Genomic DNA, 11914 nt, shown 5'->3' on the forward strand with positions numbered 1-11914 from the left:
ATACATACATACAAAAGATCACTATATGACTTTTCTCTAATTACATCTAGGAGTGTGGCATGTGGTGAGGAACAATTAGACCTATGAATGATTGCTGCCCCACTACTGTGTCTTTGTGGGGGACTGTCTTATATCAGCATAGTTTTCAAGATGCATATGTGTGTGTGGTTCAGTGCATTTAGTAACACACACTCACACCCTCCATTGAATCATTATGTGACACAAATTGTGTGTGATACTAACACCATATGGTGCTTATAGAGGTTATTTAAACAAAAGGTGAAACTAAAAAGCGAAGCTGCTGGCTTTAGGCAACATCTATTTTGGCTCAATGCTTAGGTTGCAATTATATTAATGAACTGAAAATAACTGAAGTGGACCTTGTATCAGATTTAGAAAATTCACAGCTCTGTGAAGTCAACTTCTTATACTATATCATCATCAGGTGATCCACACAATTAACAAAATGTCGTGGCTCTCAGATGGTTCACCATTTTCTTTACACACACCTAGACACATGATTGTCTTACTCTCCTTGTGAGGACCTTCTACTGAAATAGTTATTAATGCAGCTAATTAATGGTATGCTTACACATAACTCTAAACCTAACCCTAACCTCAGTATTTTTGTTTGTTTTTCATTAAAACTGTCAGATATCCTGTCCTCTGTGGGAATATTTGCTCCCCACTAAGATATAAAGACATGCCCACACACATACACACACACACTCATTAGGAGTCATGGCTATAGGCATTAAAGATTTAGGTTCTCATTTAGGTGATGATTACACAGAGGAGGAGGGAAAGAACTAGGTGATAGAGAACAAATGATCTTTTTGTTTTGTTCCTCTCCTTTTGTCTAAATTAAAAATGAATGTCTTGAAGCAATGAAGCAATGGTCTACTGAGACCTTTCTTTTGGTCTCTGTGCCTCTTCATCCACATCTCTCTGTCTTCTCTCACTCTCTTTCCCCCACACTAGTCATGGCAGCTCTCAGAACTCACTATGCTCACACCACCATAGATTGTCCTTGTTGTTCAGATATCATGAAAAAAAAAAGTAACAGTAAGCAGCAGATGCCAAATCAGTTAAAAAACCCAAATCTGTAGTGAATTTGTACATGAATTATGCATAATGAATTATGCATCCATCTGATTTTTAGTAAGAAAGTAAATTAAAGTAAGCATACTTATTCCTCCTAAGTTGTTCATTCAAGATGACAATTTTCAATTGTATTGTCACATTTAACCATTCGTAGTAACTGGAAGATTATTAGACATATAAACATATTGGATACAAATTTATAAATATAAATATAAATTTATGGACTAAAAGCAAATGGTAGATGTATAATGATGTAATCAAAATGTTTTGGCAAATACTAAACATTGGCATAGTATTTCTTAAATATTTCAGTTCAGTCTCACCCATGCCGAAGCCTTTGTTCTTCTGGGCTGACCTGTGCAATGCATGTGTGCAAATATATGCGCATGGATTTCCACATGTAAAAATGCAAGTGCAAACACACACACACAAACACACACATACTGCATACACAAACCCAGGTAACATCAAGCTAATAGATTGCATGTTAATCTTCTAAAGACCAAGCAGGAATACACATCTGAACTATATTAATGTGTTCATATTTTTAGCCTCGGGCAGTGTTCCAAATACTTGGGCTGTCTGTGCACTAGAAGAAGAGGGGCCATATGCATCAGTGTTTATTGTTTATGCTTGCCACGTTTTACAATACACCGTTATTGTAACCCCTTAGGGCTTAGCAGCGCAAAAGTGCCCCCTACAGCTGGGATTTGCATTCAGAGTGCCAACTCTGCCATGATGTTTCAGGGCTCTGGGGTCTCTGAGACCACCCTAAACTACATTCATGGTGAGAGTGAGGGATCTTAGGGTCCATCTTTACCACGTTGCTATGCAGCATTTCAAGCAGCTACCAGCATTTACTCTGCAGATTCCAGTACTTAGCATTCTCTGCTGAGCGCTCTGAAACCCTGGGAGAATGGGAGAAAATCTTAAAAGAGAATTATATTATAGTAGGTTTGCTTTTTCTCATTTTAAAAAACACCAACAGGGATCAACAATCTGCAATATGTTGACTGCAAGTAAAATGCACCATTAATGTTTGCTGAGCCTCTGAAGAAATCCTCTACTCGCACTCTCTTGCCTTTCCTCTTGCCTTTCCTCTTGCAAGGCATGAGGGTGCAAATAGACTTCCAGGTCTTTCAGTTGTGTTTTATAGCCAGAGTCATCACTAGAGATTTATGGATAGGGGACTGTGCCTTTATTAGGGGGAATGGTCCCCAGGAGAATTTTTTAAGTGGCTCCAAAATATCTGTTCATCATGAATTTTTACGCTATATGGTCAAGTTGGCACACAATAGATTTGTCTCTGTTTATAGGCATAAATATAGCCTAAAATGTTATCCATCCACTTACATCAGGCACAGATCAAGATAAGTCCAAACATAATAGCATGATATAATAATCATTAGATGAGTGAAATCCTAATGCCTTCTTTAGACTTCCTAAATCACCCAGTGGCTTTCTATGCTAGAAAAAAATATATCATGAAAAAAACTGTTGTTTGATGAATGAACTTCTAAAATTAAAAATGTCATAACATAATTTAATTTATGCCTAGTATGAGCAATAGACCTATATCAAATTCAGTGTAAATTTAACTGATGGCTTAAACAATTCCCACTCACGTTCTTCTCGATCACTAACCTCCATGAGACATGCTCCTTCAGCCCTGTCTGTCACCTTTTTACTCTTTTCACTTTTTACTCTTTCCTTGCCTATGTTTAGTAACACATTATTTTTATTTAACTCAGATTTACAAGGTTAATTAGAGATCCTGCATGTCAGTGCATATGTCAGTTGTCTTGGAAATGCCATGACATTGTTCCCTTCACAGGGTGTCTAAATCCTTTTTCTTTCACATACTTTTGTAGATATTGAAGCACTGCCTCAAGTCAGTCAACTGACATATGAGACAGCACAGGCAGCAAGGCATCAAGGCAGTCTTTACTCTTGCTTTGCAGAACAGGTAGCACATTCAGGGCAGCAATGAATTAGAGCAGAAGAATCCTCCCCCATGTCCTAGCACCCAGCAAGCTTCAATAACCACTTTATCTTGAATTTCCCCTACCGGGGATCAATGAAGGTACATTTTATCATCTTATCTTATCCTGGTCAAGGACAAAGTGGATCCTGAGTCTATTCCAGAAATACTGGACATGAGGTAGGAATACACCCAGGATGGCACACTAGTCCATCGCAGCACACTGGTCACACACATTCACACAATCATTCTCACACATCATAGCAGCCAATCCACCTGGCATGTTTTCAGGGGGTGGGAGGGATGGGGTGGGAACCACAGAATCCAGAGAAAAACACATGCAGTTACATGCGAACATTTGACACAGACAGTAACCTAAGCTGCTGACCATAACACTACCTGCTGCACCACTGATTAATATTTTATATAGCCTAGCATTTAATAAATTCTTGCTAATGATGATGTTAGTACTTCTTAAGACACTTTTTTACAATACTAAGAACAAAAAGAATTCTTAAATAGGTATGTTAGGAAAGGTACAGTGTAGCTGTTGGGGAGTAGTTAGCTACAAGTAGCAACACTACTGGCTTAACTGCATATTTTAGTAGTGTGTCAGTAGCTGAGCTTCTTTACCAAGTAGCGGTGTAATGCAACAGAATTCTACACCAAACACTAAATTTTCCCTTTCCAAATAACCAGTTCAACATTATCTTTATATCAAACTATTGTATCCATCCAGAACCCAGTTCAAAACTTCTAATTAATGTAGAGCATACGTTGGTGTGCATATCTCAGACCTGCGTTGAGAATAACTGGATTCCACTACAGTTAAAGAGGATCCATTCTTCTACTGATGAAAACATATCTATTTTCATGAAAATACCCATGAAATATACATCATTTTTATTTTGTACAATAAATCACGATTTTCCTCATTTTCCTCAAGTAGCTTCAGTGTAGTGAGATTGTTTTTTTGTCCTATTAGCTTGTTGTGTAGCTAGCTACTTTATAAAAAGGGTAGCTTCGCTGCAGCTTAGCTATTATAAATCATGAGTAACTTGTATCTTGACAAGTTACATTTGAAATGTAGCTTCCCCAACACTGCTGCCCTTTGTAATTAATTTAAGGGAAATACAATTAACAGGTGATGTTTTTATATTGTATGTCCTTAAGCAATACTAAGAAACCATCACTCAGTAATAAATGTCATGACTTCTTATTTTGCACAATTTAGTCATGCACAGATAAATATGTAGAGGAAAACCCTTATTAAAGACTTGGTTAATTGAGTAAAAAAGAAAATAGTACATAGTGTGTGTTTTGAGTAAAAGAGAAATACTGAAGGAACAGGAATGAAGAGTCTAGACATGCACAAAACTTATCAGACAAATGTTCATCTTTTATGGTTCTTTTTAGGAAAAATTTCATATGGCTCGATCCAATCAGGTCATAAGCACATCGTCCATCACTGCCACACCCAGAGACACAGTGTCCTTCTGGGAGCCGTTGCCTGGAAACGGGGGCTGATTGAGTTTCGTTGAATGTGTGTGTGTGTGTGTGTGTGTGTGTGTGTGTAAAATAAGCATACCGAATTTAGTAAGACATAATCCACGTAAATTTTAATTTATGTTAAAAAATTACTGGCTGATACTTTGTGTGGTTCATGAAACTCTAAACAGCATGTGATTTTGTCTTGAATATAAGTATGTGCATTCATACTTTTTCATGTGTGGTGTGTATGTGTGTGTTGGTAAAGTTCAATGTCTTCTCCCCACTGTGATGCAGTGATATGAGTGTTAATAACCCTAATCGACTCTGACAGACACTAAAAGGTTCTCTCGAACTCCTAGGGTCTTTATACCTGAAGAAGTCTATGTGCAGGATAACACACCTCTTCCTCTCCATCTCTCTTTTCCTCTTCTCTCTCACACATGCACACACAGGCACACATACCAGTCACAAGTGAAGCTGATGGCTATGCAAGAATTTATTTTCAAAACAAAATATAGATAGAGACAGATAGATTGATATATAGATAGACATGTAGCTAGTCAGTTAGATAAATATATAGATAAATCAGACTTTGTCAGGCTTGGGTTCAATTCAACATTCGTAATTGTTTTCCTAACAAAGGTATGATGGTTAACAACCATCCTATCCTCACTCATTCAAATTTATACAATTCATTCATGAAATCATGATTATTAGTTTGAGTTGGTTTTAGCTTCTTATACTATAGGTCTGCTTTAATTTGAATTTAACTTGCCAAGCCCTTATAGTCTAGTAATCTTCTCCCCATCCAATCTAATCCAATAAAAATTAGAGACAGTTTACAATACCTATATCTAATCAGGCCATAATTGGGTGGCCTGTTGCTACCACATGAGAAGACACAGTATCCTTCTGTATCCTCCTTCATTTTAGTTTCCTGGCAGACAGATCTGAAATACACAAAGATATCCCAAGCTTGTTCGTGAATTATTTATGGTGAAACATGTTTCGATTACTTTCATTCATCTTTTTGGCATATTTTCTTCATGGTCATTTTGCACCTTCAGTTTGAGGTTTATTTCTTCATCTATAAAAACTGTACCTCACAGATTCCTACTTTAATTTGACACTCAGGTATGCCGACGGCTGTATATTTTATATTGTCTAAGATATTTCTCTGTAAGGAGAAGGTGTGAAGATATAAATTCCATCCATGTGCTGTACATACTCACGTTAGATCGCTAGACATGGTTAGGCTGTACTTCCTGTTGCAACAGATGGCCTGCCAAACAACAAGCTGGCCATTTTTTAAATAAATATGATTTATTATGTAATTGGATGAGCGTGGTATTATTTCTCATTTCTTTGATTTATAATTCATGATTTTAATTTGTAAAGTTTCAAAGATTAGACAAAATGTTGTTGTTTACAAAAATTTATTCATACAAATCTTACAACACCTTATTTTTGACATTTATTCTGGTGATTTCTTTTGTGGTTCCCATTTTTTATAATCTACTATTTAGCTACACAAGAAATAGATTTGTTTATTTAAGATTCATCTAAAGTAAGGCTTCAGGCGCTCTCAGACGTTACACACAGGATGAATTTCAGAAGTGTGAGTTTCCTACGATTTCTACTCAACTATCCATCACACACTATGCATAGTGAAGCTAAGACAAAGAACAGGAAATGGTGCAGGAAGTCAAACAAAATAGAGTGGGCCAGGTGACAATTGAATGAAAGTCATGTGATCCAGTGAAATGGAAAGAGTGTGAGCAGGTGATGTGCAGCATTGGAGGGCCACTAACGTGCCATCTGAGATTGGTGGCCATTTTTAAAGTCGAAGCAAAGGCACCCGAGCTGCAAGCTGCCCTCCTGCGTCACAAAGCCTGCAGGAGAATGCATAATTAAACAAACATTGATTTCACACTCACACCCTCTCTCTTACACTTTCACACATATATTCACTGCAGCTTTGAGTAGGTGTGCTTTAAGCAGTGTTTTTTCCCCAAATCCTTCCTTAACTCTGAGATTTTACTCTAGATATTCTCATCTTTTTGCATACATAAACATAGACATGAGCAAATTGCCTCTGTAAGCAATTAAAACTGTACACAGCCTCATACAGCTGTGAAATCCTAGATAAGGCTATTAGCATTTGCAACTAAAGAGACATGATACACGAAAAGTACCCAGAAGTCCCAAATTACGTTTCCACACACAGCAGTAAGATGAACACAGGGAGAGATGAACATGGAAAATGCAGATATCTGGCATTAACAAAAGCAGATTTCAGGGCAAGTTTTGTCAAGAAGGAGAGACTTTAATCTGTAAAACTAATGGTGCCCAGTGTGTTTTTGCAACAGGAGAAAAACTATGAGTTCAAATACAGAATAAAAGAATGGAAAAAAAATCCCAGATCTAATTTTCCACAACCACAAATTCATGAGAAACATTTTACACACATACAGATACTCCACAACTATAAAAGCTGAATTGGATGCTTGTAATAAATGAGTAAACACATTCACAAGCTCCCATTCTCAAGATAGAGAGGTGAAGAATAACAGTTTGGAAAATGGTAGATAAGGTGCTTGGACATGCTTTTACAGAAATAGGAAAGGTTGTGTGGTGGCTCAGAGAAAGAGGCATATCTGAGGAGGCCTCTATTCTACAGCTGTGTTCTGGAGAGTGTGTCACGTTTACTTCATGAAAAGAACCCAAGAGCTATTTTCTTCTGAAGTGAGAACATACCATGGTATGAAAGTTATCAAGTAGAGTGTGAACAGGTGAGAAAGGAAAGGAGTTGGCTCGTGAAATTTAAGTACTTGATGACAGAGGGGGAGAACGTCACGGGAGAAAGAAGGAAGAGTGAGAGGCACTTTTCCGAAAAGTAAAGGGCTAAGGTACGGACCAGAGCCACAAAGCCACTCACCAGGAGATTGGAAGGGAACTGCCTCAGCCAGTTCCTCATTAATGCCTCAAACTCATGCCCATCCGGGAGCGCCCCAATGTCTATGCCTTGTAGAATTTGGTGCAAATCTAAGTCTTCAGGGCTGTTGTAAATAAAGAAGACTACACGCTTAATTTCAAGTTCCAACAAATAAAGAAGAGAGGTAACATTCAGTGCAATGATTGTCTTTAAGACAAATTTATTTACTCATACTCATAATGGTAGATTGATATATTTAAAAGACATAATATCGGAAGCATACCCTCCAAGTGCACATACACTTTGTTAAGGTCTAAAAAATAAATAAGGAAATATAGACTATATTTGGTCAGACTAAACGATTGGTCCACAAAGTAGTGTTGTGCGTTCTCAAGTGCTTCAGTACAAAAAAGAAAGAAAACAGTGTCATTATCAAAATATTCATTTCAACGTCTTTACTTCATACATAAAGTACATGTTTGAAAAGAAACAGTGGTCGCACTCTTCATCTCAACACTCTTGACTGACCCGGGACAGCACAGAACAAGCTGGATTAAGCGGCTGTAGGGGGGGTGTGGGGGTGGGTGGGGAGGTTGTGTGTTTTTTTGAAAGCGCTAAAAATAGGCGAATCGTCGTCCTTTGGTTCTAACTCTCTGTCTGTACCTTTTGCCGAGGACCGCGGCCAGATATTTCCGCACGGCCATTTGCTTCCGGTAGCGGCTGTAGCTGTCAGTGAACACGCCGTCCGAGTGGCGCTTAGCCAGAGCTTCTGCATCCTCCATAGCACTGCCTCCTCTGAGAGAGAGAGAGAGAGAGAGAGAGAGAGAGAGAGCAGAAACGCAGGCGCGTTAGTGTTACCGGAACCGCATACACACTTCCAAACTGAATAGTAGCCCATAACAAAATAGTAAACTGCGCCTTCATGGATATGAAACAGCATGAAGTAGTTTGTGTCTGTTGCGCTTGTGCGTGTTCCATACAGCTGTTAGGTTAAACCAGGAGTCTGGGACTGCATACTAAACACTCATGGGTTGTTGCTTTGTTGGTTGTTGCTTTGTTGTACTAATACAGTATTCTGTTTGAAGTCTCTAACACAAGAACATTTCAAACAAATAGTTTTTCATCGCTCTAATGTAACCTACCCGTAGATCTACATCATTTGATATTTTCCTTAAGGTTAGGTTTGGGGAGAAAAAAAAACGCTTAATTACTTAGAATAACGCTTAATTATTGTAATTATGCATTTATCATCTAGTCTGTTCAAAGATAATCAGTGAACAAGAATGCAGAACACACACTATCTCTCTCTCTCTCCCCTCACACACACACACACACACACGCACTCTCTCTCTCGCTCTCTCGCTCTCTCTCTCTCCTCACACACACAGACACTCTCTCTCTCTCTATCTATCTCTGCCAAGATGAACTTTAAAAGAACTGTACGACTCGTTTGGAAAACTATGTCCATTTTTTCTCTTTTTTTTACTTATTATAAATATATATACTTATTACTTATTATAATTTTTAATCTTTCCTTTTTGGGATAGACCATCCACGTACAAAGGGACAGAAAGAAAACACTGAAACATGGAATGGAAAGTGAGCATCCACAAAAAGAGGCACTAAAACAGGGATCAAATAGGACACGTGTGTGTGTGTCTGTGTGTGTGTGTGTGTGTGTGTGAGAGAGAGAGAGAGAGAGAGAGAGAGAGAGAGAGAGTCTGTGTGTGAGAGGGAAGACAGAGAGAGAGAGAGAGAGAGAGCGAGAGAGTGAGAGAGAGAGAAAGTCTGTGTGTGAGAGGGAAGAGAGAGAGAGTGAGGAATGAGAGAGTGAGAGAGAGATAGAGAAAGAAAGAGAGTCTGTATGTGAGGGAAGAGAGAGAGCGAGAGAGTGAGGAGAGAGAGAGGGAGTCTGTATGTGAGGAAGGAGAGAGAGAGAGAGAGAGAGAGAGAGAGAGATGCGCTTACCCGACGCGTTTTGCCATCAGAGAATGCAGGTATTTCCGGGCTGATAACTGACCCAGCGCTTGTCTGTAGGCTTTATTAAAGATCCCGTCTGCATGTCTTTCCGTTCTGGGGTGACAAAACGCCAAACACACACATCATCACACACCCTGCACTCCTAGATCGACATGCTGAGCCATAATTACTCAATCATACTTTCCAAAACTAAGACAAAGCTCTTTCACATATCTGCCTCCAGGCTGAACACATTTCATTCAGTTGCTTTCACACACACTCTGCTTGTGGGGTAAACCCTTTAACTGAACCTGATTAGCTGAGGTTTTTTAGGGGTCTAGTTTAAAAAGACCTCCACATTAAGCTGGAGTTACACAACCTCCTGACACAAAACACACATTTATATCACACAAGATCACACACTGATGAACAAAAAAATCACTGGCATACTATACTTATAGACAAGACCAATGCTGTTCAAATGAGTGAAAGAAAATGAGACATAGGTTGAAGCTTCACCTTTTTTCTGGAGGAGAATATATCTCGTAGACATCGTCCGTCCCTGATGGGGAGCTTCTGAGTGCGAGCTGCTCTGAGTCAAAGGCCAAGTCTGCTAATGAAGTGCCATCTTCATCATAAGCCGCAGTCTCCAGCCTGCAACAAACAGCACGGCGTTACAGGATGCTGATTGTACCACAAACCTTTTTTTTCACTTTCACAAATGCATATAAAATTAACCTGATCCGCGACACTAAGTGACTCAGGATGGAAAAATCAAGGGATTCCGTCTGTCGAGCTACAAAAAAACTGACAGTGATGATTAAGAAACGGAACGACTACGTGTTAAATCACACACATCAAACGCGCTTCATTCCATTATTCATTTATTTACTACAATATTACAATATTAACTTAACCTCGCATTATTCAGAATGTAAGTTTAAGTGAATTTTCTACAGGGAAATATAAAGGAATGGGCGGTATCTGTGAGTGAAACGATAAATCGCGTTCTAGTAGGAATTAATTTGAATTCGGTTTTATAATATATGTATATACACGATATTTTTATATTTATCACGTTTCTATTACTATAAAAAATTATGGCTCGGTTAGAAACCTTTCGGGGTTCCTATTGAAATGATGGCTCTTTTTTGGGACTATTCATGTTACAAGAACCTGGGAATCCTGTGAGAACCGAAACAATCTCCAAAAAAAAAATCTTTCTTTTAGACCATAAGAATGCGCCATGCATGGATAAACGAAAATCGCGTCGTCTGTTTGTTTTTGCCCATATTGTCGGCAAGTAACTGTATAAGAAAGTTGCGTTTTTTGCGCGTTATTTCCCGCTGATTCCCCGCACCTCCACTCTGCACACGGTCGTGTTGTCCTACCTGAGCGGAGAGGACGCGCTGCACTGCACCAGGAGCGCGTAGATGAGGAACCCTAAAGTCCCTCTGCTCCCCGACATGATCATCCTGCAGGAGAAACAAAGATCACACCACATCACTACACCTCACACACACACTGGCTAACCTGGTTTGAATGATTTTAAGCAGGATCTAACGAGCTAAAGTTGTGGATAAAGCGCAGCAGGTGTCCCGGGTTTCACCACACTGAGGTGGAGAGGAGCAATTACGCAGTGAAGTCGAGCTGATAAAGGGATAGATTGCTGTTTAAATCATTACGCATTTACAACTTTACCTAACACATAACGCGTATCCAGTTAGTTTAAGTTCAAATAGTTGTAAAAATATTCATACAATTTGTTTTATACATTTCTCTTCTTTTATGAGCTAGAAGTTTGGCTGGCTTTGACATACCTACAGCGGTGCAAGTAGCGGGATGCAGTCCAGTGAGGCTGCGAGATAAAATCTCTCTCTCTCTCTCTCTCTCTCTCTGTCTCTGTCTCTCTTGCTCTGTACGGCGTTTTTCTCCCAATTCTTATAAAACTTCCCTGGCACTCTCCCTGTTCTCTGCCCAGCAGCAGCGCGCAAGACTTGTAGACTTCTGAAGCGCGTTGCTCAGATTTCTCCGCTGCGCTGGACGCCTGGAAGATCGCGTGCCGCCATCGTATGTCTCAGTCTCAGGGCGGCAGCGCGAGTTTTATTGTGCTGTGGCGAGGCGAGCCCTTTTCACTCCCTGTCGACGTCACTCACCTCGTTCCACCAGGACCGACGCGCGTTCTTCGTCATGGATTTACTTAGGCTGTACGTGTAGAAAAAAAAAGAGAGAGAGAAGCGTACGTTTGACACCACAAGTGAATGCTAATATTTGTCGTTGTTTTTTACGAGTGTGTGTGTGTGTGTGTGTGTGTGTGTGTGTGTGTGTGTGTGGGGTGGGGTGGGGGGAGGGGAGGGGTAGTTGGCGTGGGCAGGTTCAGGTAGACACTGAATGACTCATCACCGCCTGCCCGGGCTACAGCGCCTGTATGCGGAGCTGTCCAG

General features: G+C 39.7%; 1 protein-coding gene across 1 annotated transcript; it reads right to left on the minus strand.

Moving 5' to 3' along the window:
* Nucleotides 1–6296: 6296 nt before the first annotated feature.
* Nucleotides 6297–11613, minus strand: adcyap1a (adenylate cyclase activating polypeptide 1a). The gene is made up of 7 exons (XM_026936085.3): nt 11291–11613; nt 10862–10945; nt 9990–10124; nt 9480–9584; nt 8175–8306; nt 7515–7635; nt 6297–6468 (listed from the first exon to the last, which is right to left on the minus strand). The coding sequence occupies exons 2-7, from the start codon at nt 10942–10944 to the stop codon at nt 6460–6462; spliced, it is 585 nt and encodes a 194-aa protein (XP_026791886.3). The 5' UTR covers nt 10945; nt 11291–11613; the 3' UTR covers nt 6297–6459.
* Between the last annotated feature and the right edge of the window lie 301 nt (nt 11614–11914).

Source organism: Pangasianodon hypophthalmus, chromosome 4, assembly GCF_027358585.1.
Source record: "Pangasianodon hypophthalmus isolate fPanHyp1 chromosome 4, fPanHyp1.pri, whole genome shotgun sequence".
Classification (NCBI taxonomy): domain Eukaryota; kingdom Metazoa; phylum Chordata; class Actinopteri; order Siluriformes; family Pangasiidae; genus Pangasianodon; species Pangasianodon hypophthalmus.

Excerpts from the sequence above, each read along its gene's own strand:
- adcyap1a (XM_026936085.3), bottom strand. The coding sequence starts at position 10,944 with ATGATCATGTCGGGGAGCAGAGGGACTTTAGGGTTCCTCATCTACGCG. Across the intron at positions 8,307-9,479 it reads CTGATGGCAAAACGCGTCGG|AGGAGGCAGTGCTATGGAGG; the intron begins GTAAGCGCATCT and ends TCTCTCTCTCAG. Across the intron at positions 7,636-8,174 it reads GCCGCGGTCCTCGGCAAAAG|CCCTGAAGACTTAGATTTGC; the intron begins GTACAGACAGAG and ends TATTTACAACAG.